The sequence below is a fragment of the Amia ocellicauda genome, chromosome 23 (genome assembly GCF_036373705.1).
Source record: "Amia ocellicauda isolate fAmiCal2 chromosome 23, fAmiCal2.hap1, whole genome shotgun sequence".
In the NCBI taxonomy this organism is placed as follows: Eukaryota; Metazoa; Chordata; class Actinopteri; order Amiiformes; family Amiidae; genus Amia; species Amia ocellicauda.
The window spans coordinates 21746698-21770315 of record NC_089872.1 but is presented as its reverse complement, the minus strand read 5'-3'; the positions used below and the strand labels follow the sequence as shown (position 1 = coordinate 21770315).

At 42.8% G+C, this 23618-nt stretch overlaps 1 protein-coding gene across 10 annotated transcripts in view; it reads left to right on the top strand.

The window, feature by feature from the left end:
• nrxn1a (neurexin 1a) overlaps positions 1–23618 on the top strand; it is a 302723-nt gene that overhangs the window by 7705 nt on the left and 271400 nt on the right. For 7 of the 10 annotated variants that reach the window (XM_066696626.1, XM_066696621.1, XM_066696620.1 and 4 more), the window contains exons 3-4: positions 9822–9839; positions 11280–11309. In XM_066696626.1, the coding sequence (XP_066552723.1) occupies positions 9822–9839; positions 11280–11309 (48 nt within the window). The remainder of the gene's footprint in view (positions 1–9821; positions 9840–11279; positions 11310–23618) is intronic. The other 3 variants (XM_066696630.1, XM_066696622.1, XM_066696619.1) reach the window with 1 other exon arrangement.

Sequence of the window (23618 nt, the reverse complement as noted above, 5' to 3'; positions counted from 1 at the left end):
ACACACACACAAATACTCTCACACAGTCTTTTCTGAATTTTAAATATGTATTTTTCCATTAAATAATATAAAAGCTTTTTTATTTTGGTCAGATGAAAGGATTATGGGATTTTTTTCCCTCTCCAAATCCCTTTGTTTGGCTGAGACAATTATTTAAATGCATGGGGACTTCGTGTAATGCAGTCTGAGTCTATCAGATGCGAGGCATTAACCGCTCATTAGGAAATCACATGAATGCACGGTTTTCTCTTTCAACATAATGAAATGGCAGAATGTACCTTTAGCATTTATTTAAAACAATTGAAACACACACACACGTCTAGGTAGCAAAGCGCAATGAATTATTAAAGCAAAACAAAAGTATTATAACTGTGTCAAAGCAAAGGAGTCCTGACACTACAGATTCCCGTCACAGTGGGTTTTCTTGTACCGGCAGTCAGCAGAAACACTAATGCGCACGCTGATTCCCCCCGACGTTCAGCTCGTTTTCAGTGTTGGAACAATAATTCAATCAGCCTAATTCTGGGGCTTCCTTTGTGTGGCGTTCTGTTGCCCTTCAGTGCTTTGAAGTGCTCGTAAAAACCATCATAAAAAACGTGTGAGATTGTGTGTGTGTGTTTGTCCTCTGTTAAACCCGTGTCCATGTTTGCCAATTTGGGACATGTTGTTTTAAAGATTGTGTAAACTGTGTGAGGAAAAAGGGCAACACAGGCGCCATTTGCATTGTGTTCAGTAGAGAAATGCTGTTTAGACGTTCATATTGAGCTGGTTATCTCTGCTGCAGTAATTCCTGTACACACACTGGCAAACATACACTGAATAGCCTTGATATCTCCCTGATGGTGTGTGGGTAAGCTGAGGGTATCTGGGCTGCAGTTTAAAGCATATATGCACAGTACGATAATTGTACGATGAACTAACATGTTGTTAGCGTGTAGCATGCAGCAGGGCTATGGCCCAACACCTCCCAGCCAAAGACAGTACAGCAGGCAGCATTAATTTTCGATTTCTCCCCACGATGGAGTGCGGCAGCTCAGACCTCAGGTTCCTCTCGCCGAACAGCGTAAATGTCACCTGTTTAAAAAAGGATTATGACTTTAATTGATTCTTGATGTATCTTCTGTGATCTAACAGAAAGTAATGCTGTTATAATAGAGTTGCACATTGTATTTGGAGACATACATATGAAAGCTTCTGTTCAGAGATGCCATTTATAACCACACTGTAGTGTAATATAACCGGGGGAACGACAACTTAGCAATTGAGAGCAGAGAGATAACTTTACTGATAAACCTACATCTGCAATTGACCGTGCTCACTTGGAATAGGGCTTGAGGGAACACTTTGTTTCACATTTATACAGCTTAACCCCTTTGTTGCTGCTTGTCTGTCGTGGTATTCAATTTATTTAAAAAGTAACGGAAATGGACTTGAGCTCGATGGCTACTTCTCATCGTTGGCATAACTCACATTGGAGGCATTTATCTGGGGCCTCCATCTGTTATCTCTCCGGTTCCACTTTGTAGAAATAATGGAACAAGCAATGACATCTTTCATTTAGTGTTTACATGTATTTAATAAGAGGTTTTCACGGGATACCAGTAAAGGACACATCCACGTTTCTCCTTTCATGGGGATTTGAGAACACGCACTTAGCTTAGCTTAGGTATTTTAGGGCCGAGGGTTTTACACAACGCGGATAGATCGTTTTGTTTTCACATACATAAGTGCAGATGCATATTTCAAATACCTTTAATTAGAGGTCTTAAAAATATATACGTAAAGACGAGGGTAGCACCAGACTGGGCTGTAGAGTTTGTTCTGGGCTATACTTCCCACAATGCAGTGCGATATCATAGTATTGGGGCTGTGACTAAAGCCAGTGTTGCTCTGGACTGGACTCAACAGTTCATATACAGTTTTATAGCCCTTGAAATGGAGATGTTCCAGGAATATATTAACCTCTCCAACTGTGTCTGGTTTTATTTTTATTCTCTGCCTAAATATAGGGATATGATGGCTGGGCATTAATATTATAATAATATAGTAGCATTAGTATAGGCTACTACCCATTAGAGAAAGTGTGTTCTTGGTATAGAGTGTTGTTTGGAGAAACCGAATGCTAATCAAATTCATATTTCTGGGGTGTGTTATGTCACATGATTGCTAAACACGGACACATTAAAAGTTTTAAAATATATGCATGAATAAGCATTTTCAAGCTGTTGGTTAACGCAGCATTAATTATTTGAGATTTTGTGCATTTATAGCGTGATTTTTAAGTAAGAAGCTGGTCGCCAAGTAATTTTTAAAGCCTGATGTATTTAATAAATGCATCTATAATTGTAATGGTGGGGAAAATGGTCGAACATGCTCATGAGATAAACCAGTTGAGGAGAGTTTAAGTGACCCCAGTGGGGTTTTATAAATGACTTTGCAAACAGATCATATTTTTGCCTCTTTTGAATATCACGCTGTTATTGTTTGTCAGCGCGGGTTCCTAGGCCACTGAAACTGAACTGCCACTATAACACACATCTTTAATATTTATCAGATGTATCACATGCTGAAAGAAGATTTAGTTCACATCTTTAATACCATTCTAGATATCGTCAAACCAGGGATTAAGGTTATTAGAACGATAAGCTACTCCCTGATTATCCCGGGATCAGTCAGAATGCAAGATGTAAAAGAAGCAACAGGATTTCACCACATCTGCTATTCGAATCCCTGTGTGTCGAGTCAACCTGACCTGAGCCCTGCAGATACTGGAGAAATAGTATACAGAGGTCAGGAAAGTATGAAATTAACATGTTCGGACCCTGAGCTGCTGCAATTCTTTGGCAATTCTGAACGCTCTGAATATGAACAGTTATGGGCAGCAAGAACTAGACCAGGACAGTCTGTCATTATGGGCTGGTGTAGCGAAGACCCCCCTGTTAAAAGTACGGTACAGAACTAGGCATGAATGGAAAATATCTCTGATTGAACTTCATCTCCCTGTTATTTCCTCTTCAGTCCCTCTCCCTCTGGTTAATGGCAGCAAAATAGATACTTACAGTTTGCTTCTCCAATGGAATAGAGAAGGGCTCCGCTTGGTCAGCTCTGTTCGGCCCCCAACACATTGCTATTGTTAATACTGTGAGCTCTGGTATGTGTTGTATAGAGGTTCACTCGACCACGCATGGAAATACGCAATGAAGGCATGCTGGCTTCCTGCCTTTATACCAGCATCAGCCAACCCTGAGAGTCCTGCCGGTCATGAACTCCAAAACTGCAGGTCTTGAATGCCTGTGTTCCAATAAGATTATAGTCAGCTTATTTTAAATGCATTAAGCTTTAGTTACTTTTGTTAATGAACTTTCTTAACCATACAGACGCCCCCTGCACCTACGACCTAATTGACAGTCGTAAGTCGAACCCTTATTTCCTTATTGGTGTGACAGCAATGCATCGGTAGTGTGGAGGTGAAAATCATCAACGAACCACCAAGAAGCCAGCGACTCCAGTTGAGCTGGTTGATGCCACACAGAGCGCCCTGGAGCAGCAGAACGCAAAGCTCCATCTTATATACTTCACAGGCTTTATGTAACATGGTATGTTGGTGGTTTTCCCCCCAGTCACTGTCCCCCTCAGTCCTGAGTCAGCACTGTTCACATCCTCCACAAGGGTGCGTCTCTTGTGCACGTCATCAGCACATTTAAATGCACGTTTTATGAATCTGTTTGCAAAGTCCAACATACTAGAGGCATGAGTGGCCATTTTCTGTTTGCGAAGTCCACAGTCCATGGTGTCAGAAGAGGGTCTGTGTCTAGTATTGATCCTGTGTCCCATTTACCAGTTTTGGCAGATCTTTCCACATGCTGCAATATTAGGGCTTGAGAACGAAATGATTAAACATTTCCATCGTCCTGTGCCCATTTTTCAAACCCTTCAGTGAGAGTTATTTAACTGTGCCATGGGAGATCCTCGCCGCCATCAAGGCCGGCTATCTATTGCCAGGCTGTGCTTTTGTCGGCCGTTTAGACTCTCATTACAGCTGCTGCTCATTTAGCAGCCTGGCTCTGCAGCACTTATTGTATCGCGTGGGTTAATAAAGAAGACTATAAGCTCTGAGATCCCACTAAAGCTTCACCTTGAAAGCATCAGACGCACGCACACTTACATGCATTACTCTTGATTTCGGCTAAATTGTAAGATAGCAGCAGATTGATCTGTCGTGGGAATTGCAGGCCTTTGCCAGAGCTTCCAGTTCACACTTACTGTGCTTTCACTGTCTCGGCTCCTGGTCCTCGTTTACCGAATCAATTACAGACCACAGAGCACCATATTGGGCCCCTAGATTATGAGTGAGCTTCATTAGATTAATAATACAATGTATATTTTCTCAGCAACACCATGTATGTTTGTGTATGTAAATGTATGTATGTATTCATCTGTGTGTGTATGTATACGTGTCACACACATTTTAACCCAGCGCAGCCTGTTTTGCATTTTGTATTCATTTGAAAGCCTTTATAAAAAGTTGCAAAGTTGCATTTTGTCAAACTATATAATATATGGTCAAAATTATAGTCGTCACCTGTTGATATTTTGATTGTGCCTATGTCACAGAATAGACAAACGCAAAGAGGATAAACACCCTCTAAATAAGCTCAAAATATCTCCAGCCACCAAAGATAAATCTGATAACCGATTACTTACTATTTGATTATTGTCACCCGCTGAAAATTATGAACACAGATTAATCCACATTAGCGAATATAGTGTGTACACAATCACACACAGACGGGATTGGCTGAGGCGTCTTCCACCTGCTCAATCAAGGCGGATGTGGACGAACGTTTCGCACCGTCCGTATTACATAGCGAATGAAAAATAACATTGATTTGCGAAAGCACTGTTACAAAGTGGGACAATCGATTCGTTAATCAAAGACTTTCCTGCATTACACACACAATTAAGCCTGTGTCATAATCACTTAGGAACAAGCTCTAAAATAATTTACAAATTATACATTTTTGCAGCGAACAGATTCAGGTTCATTGTGCTTGGAATATGATTTTTTTTTTTCATTTATTTATGCACACAAATGAAGAGTCTTAATTAGTAAAATTTACATTAATTGCATTACAGTGATTACAGTTTTGGGTAACCCCCATGGGCAATTGACATTCCACTCATTAATTAATAGCATATGGTACGACTGGTTCTCAACAGTATTTATGTAACCTGTTTGAGGGGAATAGCAAGAGCTCCCAGTGAACGATGGGTGACAAACACAGCCATCTCCAGAGATTGTTTGGGACGATAGTGATAAACATTTTGAAAACGTTTTTCTCAATTAGGAAATGCATTTAAACAGTTATGAATATAAAGGACAGCTCTTCATTCTGCATAATTATGAAGGATTGACTAATGTGCAGGTTAAACATTTATCTGTAGTTGTTAACCAGTTTCGCATGGAAAATTGGGAACAAACCAAACGATTTTACATTGAATTTTTGCCTAAAACCATAAAGATCAACCCAGGCTTTCATTAGAGCCGAGGCCTTATAGAGTGTATTGATTAACTATTTAATTCATATTTTTTCATTATTCATCTGCAAAAATAAGCAAATTAAGTAATTAAAAACCTACCCCATTGCATCCTCTATAAATACAGCTGGACTCACAGCACCCACCCACCCAGACATCCCAGCATGCACCTCTGTGAGAGCCACGCCCTGCAGCCTGTTCAAAGAGAGGAACCTACCAAACTCCCTGTATTCAGAATCAAGTTATGAATCACATTACCAAGAAAACAAACAGAAACACAAACGATAAAAATACATGATCTCGTAGCCTCGCATAAACTATACCGCTAACGATACAATCATGTAATTAAACACCCTCATAACACAAGCGCACAAGACATCGCCGCACAAGTCATATATATATATATACATCTCTTCATTATTTCCGTGGTAGTTGTGGTCTCAGTCCACGTGTGTTCGCTATTTGCACTGCACCGTTATTCCCCAGAATAAAAACCCCTCGGATAAGAGACTCCAGGGCTTGTGTTTTTTTAAATGGGAAATCTCATTAGGTGATGAAACCGCCTCCATTGGCATCATTTAGAAAGTTGTGCATCATCTCCACACTCTCTCTCTCTCGCTGCTTCCTGGTAGTCAAGGAACTGCTTGTGCAATTGACACCGTCCAACGGGGCGTACAGTACAATTCACTGCCTTTCTCTGTCACTGTATTCCACAGAAGGGTGATATTGGGTACATATTATAGCAGAACAACTGCCCAATAATCCATAGGTGTGCATTCTGAAAGGGCAATAATGTGCAGACACCAGCCATTAATATTGTAGCCCCCCAAACTATAGGAGTTAACGGTGCTGAGGACTCAAGGCCCGTTTGCATTCATATCCTCGGACAGAGAAGGAATAGCATTTAAATCAGCATGTTGTCCCAGATCGAAGGCAGGAACAAACACACGTATTGGGGACACAAGGCGGGAGACACTCCCAGATCAAGGTAAGGCTTTATACGGATCATTTGGCGGGCTCTTCTTTCTTTTGGGTTTATTCTCTTCTTCTTCCCCCTTGTTGTTGGAAAGGCAGGTGAAAGGCACTGTCAATCGTGCTCGTTCTGCATGAACGGAGCGCCTAGGGAACCGGCAGGGACTGACCCTCACGCATTGCCCCTGCCTCCCAGGGACGCGTCTCCGGAGGCCCGGGAGGGACGTGCAGGTTCCCCAGTCCACTTAACTCGGCTGGCCAGGGTGCTTCTTAATCCACAGAAACCGTTTTGGTTTATGAGCCGAGGTGTGATGAAAGAGAGAGTCCTGGGCGCCCGTGAGACTTCCCTTTTAATTTCAGAGAGAGCGAGTGTGTGTGTGTGTGAGTGTGTGTGCCATTTAGCACATCCCCACCTCATTGTTGCTTGGCTGCTGGTTCTGGCTCTGGATTGTGGACAGCTGTGACTCTGGCGCTGGCTTCCCGGTCACACACCTCTCTTGTGCGCCGAATTACTGCCAGAACAGGGGAGAGTTGAACATCTAAATGAATGACTTAGACCGGGGACTGGCAGCCCAAGGCCTGGCGTGCTACAGACATTTCTTTTCTTCCGGTTTCCCCAAGCAACTTGATAACTGATTTATTCTGTGAATTGCTTAATTGGACTTAATTGGACATAATTACCATTTGCTCCAGGTGTTCCTACAGGATTGTGGCTTTCCAGGACCAGGGTTGCCTACCCCTGACTTAGTCAGTGTTTCTGGAGTCATGCTAATTGTTAGATGCTTTCAAGATTGAAGACACTGCTTGTAAATTACCAAACAAGGACTAAACAAGCTTGTTTTTTTATAAATTTGTTAAGCTCAATCCTGCTGTTGTTGGTTATATTGTGGATTTTGTTAATAAGTCATGCAAACACCATTTTGAGTATTCCTGCATGTCAGCCAATAACCCACAGCGGTCCTTCAGGATTTTCATTGTAGCATTTATAGAACTTGAACTTGTTATTTTTAAGATGCCATTCACAATATTTTAATAATTGAGATTTTGAAACTGTTTAACCTTTAATATGATGAGTTACGGAATGCTTTTCATGTATTTTAGTAGTAGGACAGGTGTCAGACAAACACAATGTGTAGATTGTGTGCCAGCAGACGCCCATCAGGACTTGTGTAGATTGACTTAAGCACCATATTTAAATGTTCTCTGCCTATAATATAATGCCAGAAATGACAGTTTTATCACAATAGGATATACACACTTATCTACATCATTAAATGATCGTAGTCATTGCGAGCTGAATGCTTGTCACCCGAGTCTTTTATTCAAAGAGATCTTTCAACATCGACATCTTTTGTGAACAAAATACTCAATCCCATACTGTCTCTGATGGATCTCCCCATCTGCAGTGAGTAGCTCATCATTGAATTCCCTTCTTAGAAATCCCATCGTTTGCACACATTTCCAGATGTTCACGGGATGGCTGATCAAACCTGTGTTGTAGTAATCATTGGAAATCCATAAATTTCTGTTCACAAAGTGTTGGCCGCGGTGCATGGTGTCTGAGTTGGAAGACAAGCTGGCAGCCCTGGTAAGTGTACGGTGAAGAGATCACATTTACCCCCCCAAAAAAGTAAGAGGTAGGAACTTGCATTTCTAGCAGAAATAAGGGCGTCTCACTGTCCTTGGTTCTGGTCAGATGCCACTTGGAGAGAAGCACAGGTGGTCATGGTATTGAGGGTCGTGAATTAGCACTCTGCCCAAGGAGATACAGTACCAGCAAGTGAGGGAGATTGGGCCATGTGCTGTGCATCTCACACAATGAGCCACTCAGGTGGATATTAGGATAACGAGGACAGCAGCAGGGCGTCCTCACAGTTAAATCAGTGGAGTCAAAGAGAAAGGGGCTTCAAAGGGTCCCAGCCCCACACTGACCATCTCGCTCTCTGAACGTGTTGTGAACTTCACAGCCTGCGAGGTCTTCTGATCAGGAGTGCGTTAGTCATCATACAGAGCGGCTGTTAGTCACCTTACCTTGACACTGAAACACGACGGAGCGAGGGAGAGAGTTATGGAAATGTTGATGACAACTGTTGACTCACATGTTGTTCTTTATTTTTTCTTTTTTAGGGAGATCATTGTGCATTTTGTTTTTCTTTTCTAGAAAATCTACATCTGTGCATGATGCATACGATCCTTTTATCAGATGGGGGCATGATTTAATGTCACTTGATTGAAGCTGTAGAGGCAGGAATCAGTCTTATTTTGGGCACAAGGTGTTAAAAGAAAAGAAAAAGCTTTTACACATTATTATATGATGTGTTTGGACGCATATTACTGCAAAAAAAACCTGATTGGTAAAAACTCACTATTAATGAACTACACCGATTAGTACAGAGCTCACATTAGACAACAATCACTTTGCACACACTGGCTCCATCACTGGGCATCGTAGGCCACTCCTGTAGATCAACAACGTGCTTGTCCTCCTGTTCTGTCGAGCGATGCTGCTGGTTGTTTCCCCACAATTCACGTTGATTTTCCCAAAGCATGAAATAGCTTAAAATCGCCGTTTCCTATTGATGGTGCTGTTCCTATTAAGAATACTCTAAAACAGTAATAACCATAAAAAAGGTCAGTAGTCTTAAATAGCTGCAACTGCAAAGTTCACCGTGACCAAATTCAAACTCTTAAACATCCTTCCAGACCATCGATGGTGCTCTTCCAGGTAGATTGAAGCAGGAGCCGTGTCTCTGGTCACCCAGTCGGCATGTCATCATCAGCCATCGAATGCTGCCAGATTGTTTTACGTCATCTACGTCACATGGTGCATGACTTATTTTGTCTCCATTGTGTCTTCTGATTCATTTACTGGTGTCATTGTTGCCATTAGCTTGCAGTTTTACTTTATTTCCTTTGTCGAAAAAAAAAAGAAAGAATTACAAATGCATATTCCGTTCAAGCTCAGTTAATATGGCCAGTCAATCACGGCAACTCTTGAGTGAGAAAGCAGGGGTTAATGGCCTTAGGAAAGTCCTCACAACCGCAAGGAAACCTGTTAATGGGGGGTGATAGAGCGAGCGCACCTCGCCACCGAACACCAAGCGCCTCCTCCGCGTCCCTTTAGTTCAGGACGATGTGTCCACAGCACTGCTTCTCCGGTGCTTCTGTCAAACCCCTCTGAATGGTGGCAATGGGGCACTTGCATGTTGTGTGATGCCTTGCATGGTAACGACATGCAACGGCCCGTTCCAGTCTGCATGCTGCTTAATGAATGTCTCCCTCTTTCTCTCCTTACCTGTCCGTGCTTGCAGAAGACAACTATGTTGAAGGTGGGTACTCTCACTGTCCCTTCCCTTTGTCTGCTCTCTCTCTCTCTCTCTCTCTCTTTATTTTTGCTTTCCTCTTCGGTCCTTACTATACAAATAAATTCGAAATGCACACATGAAACTGTTGTAATGTTATCTGTACTGATAAGCCTGATGCCCTTGATACGGTAAGTGGATTTACTTTACGTCATTTACAACCGGTTTCATTTGACACGAAGCATCTGTTTTTAACAAGACCAAACCAAAATGAAATAGTATGTTGAGAGGGCTAACTGCGTCCTTAAACCAGTGCAGTTAGTGAGACATGCATGTGCAGAGACACATTCAGGAGCCCATGTTATGTGGGTTCATACGTGACCTACTTCACCAGATAGATAAAGATCTGAATAACGTTCTAGCGTAGATTAGACCTGGCACCAATAGCTCATTAAATACACCTGCAGGAGCTTAAAGCCCCTGATTTTATCTGCAAAGGGATTGTTCATGAATATAAATCATAACATGGGGACATATCTGTAAAGGAAAGTAAGTCGGCATCTTCAGAAAGTATTTTTCACAGATTCCCTAGGAAGCATTATTAGTAACGGGTAAAATAACACACACATAGAGGAGGGTTTTTACAAACTAATTTAGAGTTGTAATTTTAACTGGAAGCGAAAGCAGCTGTGGTGCCAAATAAATCGAGAGGTAAATCCTCCATTTCAGGAAGTGCAGTTTTAACGAATGAGCTCACAGTGGGACGTTGAGTTTTTGTTCTGGAAACTACTTTTAAGACAGATTCCTCATGTTTTCCTACAAAGCGGAACTGACTAGTTGAAAAATTGCTCGGTAAGGATGGCCACGTTGCTTTCAAATGGAAACATAACGAAGTGAACAACAGAACAACAAAGGGTTTAATTCAATGAACATTTTTGCATCGGCTTGACGAGGGAAAATGAGCAGACCCAGCCCAGCAGGTTGTGCTACTCAGTGACTAAGAATGAGAATTATAATGACATAAAACTGGTCTCGGCTGCCAGAGTTAGACAGCAAAACATAGTCAGGGAATTTGATTGGCCAAAAATAGTTTGTCTTGTTTTTTTTCTTCTCCATTTTGTTCAAATGTGGTCCAGGGTGGGGTTTTGGGAGGTGGGGGGTTACAGGGCACTTGGGGTGAAAAGGATGTCCCCTTTTTCACCAGATAGAAGAAATTGCTATATTTTTCCTTTTCTTCTAAAGTAAGTGTAACTGAAAGCATTGCAACCACTGGTTGAGAGAATGCTTTTTGACCCCCCCACCCCCTGACACACACACACACGCTTCCCCCTCAACTCTCCGCCCCCCCCCTGTGTGCTGCGGGCATCTGGTGCCACACGGATGCCCGCCACACAGCCTCCGTGTCATGTGACAGACCTTCCCATGATCCCGTGTTCAATGCTGACTGTGCTCTTGTTTTCCTTCAAGGTCTGGCGCACCTGATGATGGGCGACCAAGGTATGGGCTCTGTTCCTTTTCCACTCTCGCTCCATCCTTCCTTCTCGTGCTTTTCTACCTGCTTTGACATTTCTCCACTGCAGAACTCAGACCCGATGCTTGACCGCTGTCTTGGGCTTGCACAGTACATGGATGGATTGGTTTCCGCCATTTATCTTATTGTTTTGTTGTTTTTTTGTGTTGTTCCTTGGTTCCCCCTCTCTTTCCCTTCCTCCTTGCAGCGTGCGCTCAAACACACACACACACACACACACACACACACACACACACACTATTAACGTAAAAACAGACAGAACTCTAATTAAATCATACACACATATACAGAGAGTGCTGGGCTGGGCACCACATCTGCCTGAAACCCCGGGAGATGCAACAGGAAGTGGACAGCATCATCGGAGAGAGATCTCGCTCATCTGTAGTTGCTGAGACACGGACACCATGCTTAGGGAAGTGCATCGGCTTCACACGAACATATATGTAAGAGAGAGAGACAATCACTCCAGGGAAATACTTCAGTTGAGCATACGGGCTCCCCTTTGGCTGCTGGAATGCCGTTGAGAGACTGAATGGCCCGACCCGGCAGCGCCCGCCTCTCGGTCCCGCACGGCGACCCGCTTGCATGCCTCGTCAACGCAGGCGTCTGCGGCTCTGCAGTGTGTCATCATCGCGCTCCCCGCCCCCGCCCCCCCAGCTGGCGCGTCCCCCCCTTCTGTGGCTCATTCGTTGTCCCCATCCCCCGCGTTATTCCTTTAGTTTCATTTACATCCGGTCACGACTCTTATGGGTGTTTTCTCTCCTCTTTATTTTCTCTCTGTCTGGAATCGCTTTCTTCATGGAACCATTCCATCAATTCCATAGGTAAAACTAAAGGTACAACAATGTTTTTATTTTGTTTTATTTATTTAAGTGATATAAATATGCACGTTTGTCTGTGTATTATTTATATTTAAAGTGGTTTAATGCAATCTGTAGTGACTGCAGAGCATGCCTGATTTATATATGTGTGTCTGCTTAATTGTGTACTGAAATGTGCAAGGTAAGTGTCCTCTTTACTTTGGCTTCCGCGGATCACATGGCAGGGGTTGTCCCCATATTGCTTGATGCATGGAATCATATATGATACCTGAAATGGGGATCTTCTCTCTCCTGTGGCTGCGAAACCAGCAGCTCAACCGGTAATGTGTTTCTTTCCGTTCACGATAATGGATTTTGTGAAGAAAATGACTTTGAACTTGACCTCTGGTTCGTCTAATTGCCGCCCGCTGCACTCCGCTGTGGTAAGTTGTTTTCTCACCACCATTCAACTCCTTTCCCTGGTAAATGTAATCAAGGGGCCAAATAGGAAATAAAGACCCTCAGGGATTAACTGATAACTGATGATAAAGAAAGTCACATAAAATTTTAAATAAGCCTTAAAAAAAATGAAATGAAACTGCCTCGACAAGTTATAGATTTGATTTATTTTGTATTTATGTGTTTGTGTTTATTTTTTCTAGTCAAGTGTATATATTTATCAGGGACTTGGGTTAAATGATTAATCGTTTCTGATCATGCTAATTTCTGATATTTTTTTGGGAAACTTGAAATGCCGGACAGTGACGTGTACTTACAGGAGAGCAGATTCGTTCTCTGTCATTTAGGAGACAGTGTCCTATAAACTTTGCTCCAGAAAGCTATCGTGGGCCTTTTGAATAGACGTATGACAATGCTGTGTTGTCAAATAAAAGCAGGCCGTGTTCTCTGACACACGCCTGTCCCTAAAGCTCAAGTTTCCCGAAACTCATTTGCAAACGCTGCAATAAATCGCTTCGGTTGATTTTCAGCAAACCTCTGAGAGCTTAGACTGATGGCGCTTTGAGTAGGATCTTGTTTCTATTCTTATACCTTATTGATTTAATTATTTATCTGACTAATGTGAACATCTATGGTTTGGTGTCTGTACCAGCATGCATGTTTTAGACAGGTAAGACTTTCACATCCAGTTTTAAGTGTTTTACAGACTTAAAAATCACTGACAGCCTTTATTTTCATGTTGTTTTCAAAACACAAACTCATGAGTTGGGTAAAATGATTGTGTAAATGTGATTCGCCGTCCTGGCTGCTGTGTCTGTAGAGCTCGGTGAAGACGAAGGTAGGACGCCAGCACCACAATCCGGCCACGAGCCGATCACACGTCTCACTAGCTTTGGTCTTGATCTAAAACATGTATAACTTAATGCATGCAAGTTTCTATTGATTAATTTATTCCCTTGATTAATTTATTTGGCCCTAATGCACAATATAGACAAATTCAAAAACTTGTTGATTAAATATAAAATCACGGACTTGGACACAAGTGCTGCGGCTTCCTCAAGACCCCAGGTAGGTGCTGTTTCTTTGTCTTGACTCCTTTGCTGGCGTTGCGGCTTCTCACCAGGCTGGTGGGGTTTTGAGAGTGCTGAGAGAGCAGCTGTGAGTTTCCTCCTCCGTTTTATTCCACCTTAGATGCCACGCTGGCTTAAGTCGCGGTTCTAGTGGCCGGGTTTGTGGGCGAGGTTGAGTGACAGGTCTCGGACTCTCCTGAGTTGTCCCTAATCTGTGAGTGACCTTTGGGAAGGTTGTGGCCCCTCTCTGACCCCAGAGTGCCTGGGGATTTGCTCGGTGGGCGGCCATTACCTGTCGGACTCGCTGTGTCTGCAGGAGCTTGGAATCGACAGATCCTCCTCCATTAATATTTTATAGCTCAGCACCCATGCAGGCCTTTTTATCTTATGATATATATATTCTTACCCTCTTGCACATGTGCGCATCAGGACAGTTAAAGCAATGATTTGGTAGGTCACAGGCTATATATGTCTTTTAAATTAGTAATTAGATATACTTTCGAGGCTCAAAGCATTTCCCTCATACTTCACACTGCGCAGCATCCCAAGTGACAGTTTTAATTACAGGGTAATGGTTAATTATTTATTTCAAAAGATCTTGATCTTTGGTCCCAGCATATAATATCTTGAAATGAATGTATAAATGCCTCATTAATGGATTCCAGCCGTTAAACCAGAAGGAAAGATCACAAATTGATGAGCAATGGAAAGAAGGCTATAGATGAGCAATAAGCCATAGCATCATTAGTGGGATAGAGAGAGAGAGCATAAGAAACATAAGACAGTGTCCATTCGCCCCATTGTGCTCGTTTGGTGTCCATTAATAACTCAGTGATCCAAGGATACTATCCAGTCTGTTTTTGAATGTTCCCAAATTGTCTCTTCAGCCACATCGCTGGGGAGTTTGTTCAGATTGTGTCTCCTGTTTTCTGTCTTGAATGCCTTGAAGCCCAATTTTCATTTGGGCCATGCTCTGGGACCTGCACTGAGCCACTGGCAGGTCAAGTCCATTCTGCTCCTGGGGCCGAGTTCTGGTCACTAAGCACCTCCAAGGGAGTGACCAGAAGGGCTGAGCTCAGGTGAACCTACAGACCGGTCCATCATGGCACTCCCGTCCACAGGTGTAACAATGGGGATGCATCTGTGCACTTGCAGTGTGGATTGATGGCTGGGTGAGGGAGGGTAGAAGGATGTGGCCCCTGTGTGTCATAGCAGCTCAATCCCCAGGCCTCTCAATAAATGACAAGCGCTGGGGATTGAGTACATTTTCTGAGGTGAGATTTCTTGTCAGTGCAGCCGGGCGACCTTTCAGTCAACCTCCCGTGCTTCCCCATCACTTCCGAAGGTCAGCGGATTGATTGGTGTCACTCGTAATCTCGTGTCAGTCGTATCCAGCATGTCTGTCCCGAGTCTAATCAGGTGTGCGGGTGGCTTAGCTGTCACAGGTCACTGACTGAGTTGCCACCGTGATACCAAACCCGTGATGCTGCAGTGAGGGCTAGGCATCCTGCTCTGGATCAGACGCGTTGTTTACTGTGAGCCGCGGCCCTTTGTACCCCTACGAAAGGCGACTAGACGCCCTTAAACAAGCGACATCCTTCTCATCCTTTCATGCCCCTCAATCCACAGCCAGGGAGGATTTAAGCTGCCTTGTCATTGCCAGGGCAGAGATCTCCTCACTCTGAAGTCACATGTCACACTCAGACGCCGCACACAGAAGACGTCGTGTTTATTCTCTTGGCATTTGTGATCTTCTTTGAGTTGCGCCATTGTGTAAGCGAGTCAGGTCCCTAATCCTTTTGTGTGTGCTAGTTTGTAGTCTTCGGATGTATAAACCCTTATCCTATTTCCATTTACGAGGTAGAGAATAAAAGATCAGTAGTAATACTACAGGGTTATGCTGAAAGAGCTGAGGCGCACTACACTTAATATATTAAATTGTAGTCATTGGATGCCAGTGTCATGTGAAGATTACAGATGCCTGTAGGCAGCTTAGAACATGGCTTACAGGTAGAATTATATTTTTGCTAAATTGGAAGTATTTTGTGCGATTGCATTGATTTTTTATGCGAATGTGATCTCTTTAATTATGCACAGTAAGTAGAAAAAAAGGAAAACGAGAGCCTCGACTGTGGAGAAGTCTTCAGAGTGCCGTTTGCAGATTTTAAAAGCTGATTTAAAATCTTTGGCATCTGCATGTGTCATCTGCATCTCGTTTGTTAATTGTATTACTGGTGAATAAGTATTGACTATTGGAAGACCCATCAGGGGATTCTCACGGGCCGCGATTGCTCTTCATCATAAATTACCTCCATAGAATAGTGTGGTAAACCTTGTCAATCAATAAACTGTTTAGAGCTCTATTAAGGAATACGTTCGGCTACAAGTGCCTGTTCATCCAACAGATTTTCATATTAACGAGTGAGAGAGAGAGTGTCGTAGTGTGAGAGATGTGGGTGATGTCACTGCTGCAGGTTAGGCTAGGAGAGACTTCAGACATCTTGTGGTGTCTGAGCAAGGCGTGAGACACATCTGAGAGACGGCCGTCCTCCTTCAAAGAACCACATGGGAGCGCACATTACAGAGAGATTCTTCTGCGATTTCTGCCGATGCCGTTTAACGTCTTGTAGCCCTGTCCAAGATGCTTTTGATGGGGGGAATGTGATAATTTGAGTTCCCGGGGTTTGGATGAGCCTGGAGCCAAAACCGTTTATTTTGCCGTGAGTCGGCGCTGAATGAACAACAGAGGAACTTTATCTCGGCCGATGGTGACCTACTTTTCAAATCTGAAGCTTCTTTTTAATATACAGCTTTGCATTTATTTATTTTTATTTAAGAATATAAGCATTTATATATTTTGGCAATTTTGCAAGCCTCCCTCATACTCTTTAAAGTTCAAAGCCACTGGAGTTTAAAGTGAAGAAAATATTCTGCAAATGCTTACTTTCAAATACGACCCAGTTGATAGGGAGAAATTTACTCCTTCAATAGATAGGCAGACAAGGAATACTCAGGGCCCGATTTAACTAAAATAATACCAAAATAGTTTATTCAGCTACAACGAAGTGCTCCGGAGATGGCCAGTCAGGAAGACACATCTGAAGTTTTAATGAGTCAATGAGGAACCCCAAACTTTATCACACAAGTCTCCTTTGTATTATGTTCTCTCTATGGCCTTGGATGAAAATGCAGCTGGCCTCTCCAGAGTGATACACAAAGCTTAAATTCATACATGGGTTACACAATCTTGCTGCAACAATGGTGTGAATATGATATATTTGGCATTCAGACAGGGCACTGTCCCGCATCACAGTAAAGCAGCTTCTGGGAGCTGTAGACAGACATGCATCTGCTCTGGTGAATCTGCATTCATCTACCCCATCTCAGCATCCACCTCTTAAAGGTGAGGTTCCCAACATCTCAGCAGCTTATTACAGAAACTGCACTCAACTATGTTCTACATAATTGTTATGGAGTATTCAAATTAATTAAACGATTAAAATGGACCAAATCTCATTCCACAAAAACAAAAAGTTAAGCGGTAATATTACAGTAATTGCAGTAGAATTGGAAAAGCACAGATTTCCATATTTGAGTCAGAACTTTTAATGAATAATAAAGCCAGTGAAAGTCTTGATTGTACTTATGAGTCGTGACTGTTTTTTCCCCAGTGGGTTTCAACGCAAGGTTGGAAAATCGTTTAATGGCGCGAAGGGTTGGTTACGCACAATGATTTTTTATGACCTTGCCGGTCTCTGTGTCGTTTTTTGAGCAGGATTGATTGTAAGATTATCCACATAATTGAAGTGATTTGGTACAACCTTTTCTGCCATTCATGGATATAAAAATGTATATACAAATTATTTTGGTTGTGACTTGTTTTCTTTGTTGGTTTTTCTCTCCATATTGAGTGTAAAGCTCAACTTGTCAAGACCAGAGCTGAGCCATTCAATGTGGTTCTCCCCGTTGTGTTGAAAGAGTTCAAATACTGTTTCGAATACATAATATCTTCAGGTCCCTTCTGGAAAGCTCCTTCAGTGAAGTGCAGGGGTTCCCAGCCCTGGTCCTGGAGCCCCCATCCTGCTGTTTTTTTCTTCCAATGGAGCTCTCAATTACTTAATTGAACCCTTAATTTAAATAATAATTTCCTTAATCAGAGACTTTACATGTGTTTAAATGGTAAGGGTTTAAAGTTCAGTATTCAATTGTATAAATAACTTATAGAACCAACTTTTTATTACACAATTTAAAAAGTCTAATCTAAGCAGATTGTTACTCCAATTAAGGTTCAATTAAGTAACTGAGAGCTCGGTTGGAACTAAAACCAGCAGGGAGTGTGTGTGCATGAGTGTGTGTGTGTGAGAGTCCTGTAGGCTCTCCGATTCACCATCGCAACCCATAGTAGATGAAGAGGAGGGTGAGAACAGTGTCTCCAGCCCCCTGAGAGTCTGTTAATATTCAGAGAGCGTGGAAGAGCCCTAAAAGTGTTTCTCATAATTAAAGGAAGCTTATTATGCCACTGAATCTTTTAATCTAATACTACTACATTGAATATAAATGATTTAGGTGCGACTGTTTCATACAGGGGGCCATTGTGTTGTGTTAGTACCCAGACAACAGGGCCAAACCCGAAGAGACACTAACCTTCAGTCAAACTGGTCATTGCTAATTAAAGCCTCACCCCTCATAATCCATCCCAGCAGCCCAGTCTTTAAGCAAATGCTTTATTTGGCTTTACGTTGTGTTTGTTTGATCGTTTGTGCACAGATCATCTCGTGTGGTGCTTGATGGCCACAGTCTGTGCTTCCATTGCACTGAGGCTCTCAGTCAGCTGCTTGGGCTCATCTTAACTGGACTAATGTAACTCTTTTGCCAGGACTAGAGCAGGTAATGATCAGACACTTATAAAACCCTATGGAGACTGGCCTTGGAACTGAGGTTTCTCACAACTGGACAAAGAGCAAGGCTGTGGGGCCCTGGTCCTGGAGAGACGTGGGTCTGTGGGGCCCTGGTCCTTGAGAGGCACGAGTCTGTGTTTTGTTCCAGCTGAATTGTAATTAATTGGACAACTATTTGCTTAGTTACACTTTCAGGGCTCTATCTCTCTGACCAGCGTTTTAGACCCCAGCCCTGAACTATATTACCCTGCATCTCTCTGGAAAGAATACATATATTGAAGCTTTCCTGTATCCCAAAAAGAAACAGGTTGTGAAGGGATCGAATCTGACTTCAGATGCCAGTGATGCAACAGATGGGCTTTAAAAAAACAAGAAAACAGGACACATCTATAGCATTGCACAACATTTAAAACTACATTGCAAGAATGTATGCAAGAGAGACAGACACAGCAGATGTGTATGTTTAATCGTCCTCATACAAATTACTCAGACGTCCCAGACATTTTCAAACCCGTAGTCAGAGACTGGAGATGAAGTGGGTGTGTTGCCAGGATGACAGTCCGTGCCTCATTGGCGTGGGGCATAGCTGCCAAAACCCGTCCCGTCACTGTTCCCCTCCTAAAAGCCTCTCCGAAGAGTCTTAAACCTGGCTGTGACTTCCCTCCAGGGCATTTTAACACAAATGTGAGCGTGACCGTATGAGGGCAGTTCAATGACTTGCAGTTTAGTTAAGCATTTATATATATATATATATATATATATATATATATATATATATATATATAGGTGTTTAAGCTGAAGGGAATGATGCTGGTGTAGCGCTTGGTCCGTGTCGGCTCCTGTGAGATGAGACGTTTTGTCAGTAGTCTGGAGGTTATTCTGAACGGGGCAGATGGAGGTTCCATGTGAAACAGCCAGTAGAGAGTGTTGTGTGTCTGGAGAGCATTGTGTGTCAAAGGCAAGGTGTGTGAAGTGCAGCTCGGTGTGGACTACATTAGGGCCAATTACTTAGTCGGTTATGCATATGATTTATCTATGACCCTCCATGTGATTCCAGGTACTGCAGTGATTCTGGTTCCATGTTCTTCTCCCTCTGGATTTGTTTTCTTTGAGGTGGAAACCTGTTATCCTGACAATGCGTACCCTGCTCCTCTTCACTCTTTTTGCACAGTGTCTGGTTTAACCCTTGAGATGCACAATGTCAGGTTTGGAGACTGCTTTATTTGTGTAGGGCGGCCCATGAGCTGAGAATCAGAATCCGTATTTCGGTGTTGAGGTTACAGTGTCTTCTCTTTCCTGTGTTTGTTTTTGCTTTATTTTCATTTCTTTTTTCATCTTCCTATGCTGCTGTCATATAAAAACAAGACCCTGTGTCTTGAAAGATGTCAGCTGGTTGCTGTTCTGCAAAGTGCTTCTGCTTCCTTTTTGTTCTGTATTTTTACGGTTTTATAAAGAACTTGAGTGCTGAAATGCCCGCGCCCGTGTCTCCATCCATGTACCCAGCATGCCCTGCAGACACCCGGCATACAGGCCCAGTATGGGTCTGTTTCTCACAGTTAACCTTTAGCACTGGAATCTGAAACATTCTTTCTGAAATTGTGAAGGAACCATAGATATCTGTAGACTAGAAGAAAAACTTTCATATTGCTAGTGTGCAAATGCTTCATACACAATCACACACACACATATATATATATTTACAATATGTAAATTATCTTCAGATCCTAAACCAATGTTGTTAATTAAGGTGGAATCTGTAAGATTATACTTTCAAACATAAATGTAAAATGGCTCAAACAGACAGGATTTTTATGTATCATCACGATCGGACAGTTTATGTATAGAATCACACACGTGTTTCAGTAGGAGGAGGCCCATGCGATGTGACACTGTGGTGGTAATGATGCTCAGTTGCTCAGCACAAAACTGCACCGCACAGCAGCACAGGAGCACAGACGTTCTGCAGATCTGTGACAGGAAAGTAAATGGGTTCACAGTCAGTGAAACTCATATGTTTAGCATTGAATTCTGATGTTAATTTCAGTCAGTGTTTAAAATTACTGATACTGCCTGCATTATAAGACCATAATATAAAATCTATATGCATTGCTCTTCCTTCCAGGAAGACTGTTATATCTGTATAAAGTATGGATTAAAGAGGCAAACACGTATACAATTACAGTTGCTTTAATGAACGTTAAGCTTTCGAGCAGCTCTGTCATATAAGAACATAAGAGAGTGTCCAATCGAGAGGAGGCCATTCGCCCCATCGCGCTCGTTTGGTGTCCATTAATAACTGAGTGATCAAGGATCCTATCCAGTCTGTTTTTGAATGATCCCAAATTGTCTCTTCAGCCACATCGCTGGGGAGTTTGTTCAGATTGTGACGCCTCTCTGTGTGAAGAAGTGTCTCCTGTTTTCTGTCTTGAATGCCTTGAAGCCCAATTTCCATTTGTGTCCCCGGGTGCGTGTGTCCCTGCTGATCTGGAAAAGCTCCTCTGGTTTGATGTGGTCGATGCCTTTCATGATTTTGAAGACTTGGATCAAGTCCCCACGTATCTCCTCTGTTCCAGGGTGAAAAGGCTCGGTTCCTCATATATGTTGCCATAATAAAAGCAAACAATGTTAGTAAACAATTTGGGTCTTGATACAAGAAGTATTCATTGAGGATTAATTTCACTTGACCGAGCATTCTTAGCTTTGTTATTATTATTATTATTTTTATTTCTTGGCAGACGCCCTTATCCAGGGCGATTTACAACATAAGTGCAATACAAATGTTATGTTTATTTATTTGTCTTTTGTTTTTTAAATTTATATAAATATCAGTTTTCCCAATTCTCACGCGTGGGTCTGTGTGTCTGCAGGGTGGGGGGCTTGACTGCTACAGGCCTCTCAGAGCACAGTCTGGGCTTCCAGCCTAATAGCCGCTGCAATGCTTGGTTTTGGACAGCTTAGTTGGGTTTCAGGAAGCATGTTGCCGCTTTCCCATGAAAAGGGTAATTTGACAGCTCTTCTCCTTGGTGCTCGAGCTGAAGTGTGATTAGCCACTTTATTGATTCAGTGCTTAAAGAAGAGGGGGGGAAGAAAGGCAAGCATATTTATTTTTACATTTGAAGTTTACTCTCCGGTAAAGGCTTAGCATTCAGGAGAGGAACCGCAGTTATCAGCCATTTTCCCTGTGCCGGCACTGTAGCCTGAAACGTGATGTTCCCAGATTAGTTTCCTGTCATGGCAGCCGAACACGAGGTATTAGTGCAACTGGGGAAAATGTCTTTGAAATTGTCGAGCAGAAGCTGTAATTGCTTGGTGCTGGATTTGTGTGTTTGACACAGGGAGATGACAATGTCGCATTTAGGCACAGAGAGATCAGTACATCACGGCAGCAGCTGCGGTTAAAGCGAGCGACAGAGAGCGACAGGGAAGGGAAGAGAGGAAGAGGATATTCTGGGGACTACAAAGGAGTCATGCTTTTTGTTACTGCAGATCACTGTTGTATTTTAAATCTATACAGAGTTATCTTTACATCGAAACTGTACACAATCCAGATCCATTCTCCACCAAAGCATATTTGTCTACCTAAATTATTGGCGTTATCCAATATACTGCCTCTCTACAGTCGAGCCTCTGCAATAAGAAGAGGGGTACTAATCATGAATAATTATACAGTGCTTTAGCTTCTTCGATGCTGTGTCCTAAATGTATTTCTTCAAGATGTGGCGAGCGTATAAATTATCAAACAGAAAAAACGCGAGAGGCGGATCGATATGAAATAGGCAAGGCTGGCTCCCCAGGTGGTTTGAGGAGATCTGCCAGCGATCAATAACCCTGATCGATGGCAGAGAGCCGCAGTGATGAGAAACTCATTTTTTTTTTTTTTTGTCTGCTGAAACACTGAGTATAAAAGGTGTCTGGAACACTTCATTTCAGGTTTGGAATCGGTGTTTATTCAAGAGTTGATGACGTGTTTCAGATCCACCGAAACCACTGCAGATTTCATATCTCTTACGTAGCCCGACCGGCCGTGCTGTCCCTGCGATGCATTGGGGATTAGTGTTTCAGCACAACCAGACACAGACAGATGTGCGTTCGCGGGTATTCATGGTGTTTTGCTCTTGGTCATGTCAAAGTCTTGGCTAATTGGAGTTGGAGACCAATGGGACAAGTCTGTGGGCAGCGCAGGTCTGTAGAAGACGCTTACTGCTACCAAACTGTTTGAGTTGTTGGAACATCCTTCTTCCCTTCTACATGCTCAGCATATCTGTCTCCATTCAGGGGCTTTACCTACACTACAGGAAGGACAACTGTCTCAAATAAGGACAGTAGGCATAGGCTACTTCAGTGCCCATGCTATTGGCCTGGTCTTATCAGGGAGGCGTGATTTCTAGGAAGCCAACATCTACACGATAAGGAAGTGTTGGATTCCAGGTTGCGTGCATCCAGAGCAGAGAGACTTTCGACCAGGGGGAGTGGGATGCACTTCAGAGGCATTCAGATGAGTTTGTCAGAGGCAAAGTACAGAAACGTGTAAAAGAATGGTGTGCAAGAAAAGCCAGATTATAACGGCAGAAACGGCATCATAAGTGGCCCGGCCAGCAGGAAACCGACGGCCGAGGCGATTTTGAGCACGGGTCGGTGATTGGGAATAAAGAAATCAGTGACCATCAGAATTTGACTCTGAATTGGAGAACGCGTACGCACCGGCTTATTGACTTTGCAGACTGCAGGGAAAAGCAAAAAAAAAAGAGGAGAAGAAATTCTAGCAATTGCCTCGACCAGCTGAAAGGATTAGAGCTCAGGCTGTGAGAGTGCGAGATCCGCCAGCGCTGCAGAATTGGGCTGAGCGGGTCCGTGTTTGGGCTCGATCATTGATTTAGTTGCCAAAATACAATGTAAAGAAACAGCCTCTGAAATGGTGCAAGAGCTGAGAAAATCAAACTGAGATGAGATTGTTTTTGAGTCCACCGGTTACATAACTGATATTAAAGATAGATATTCCTGTTTGTGCTCTTCTGTTTACCACGTGTTTCTGTATTCATCTCATTATC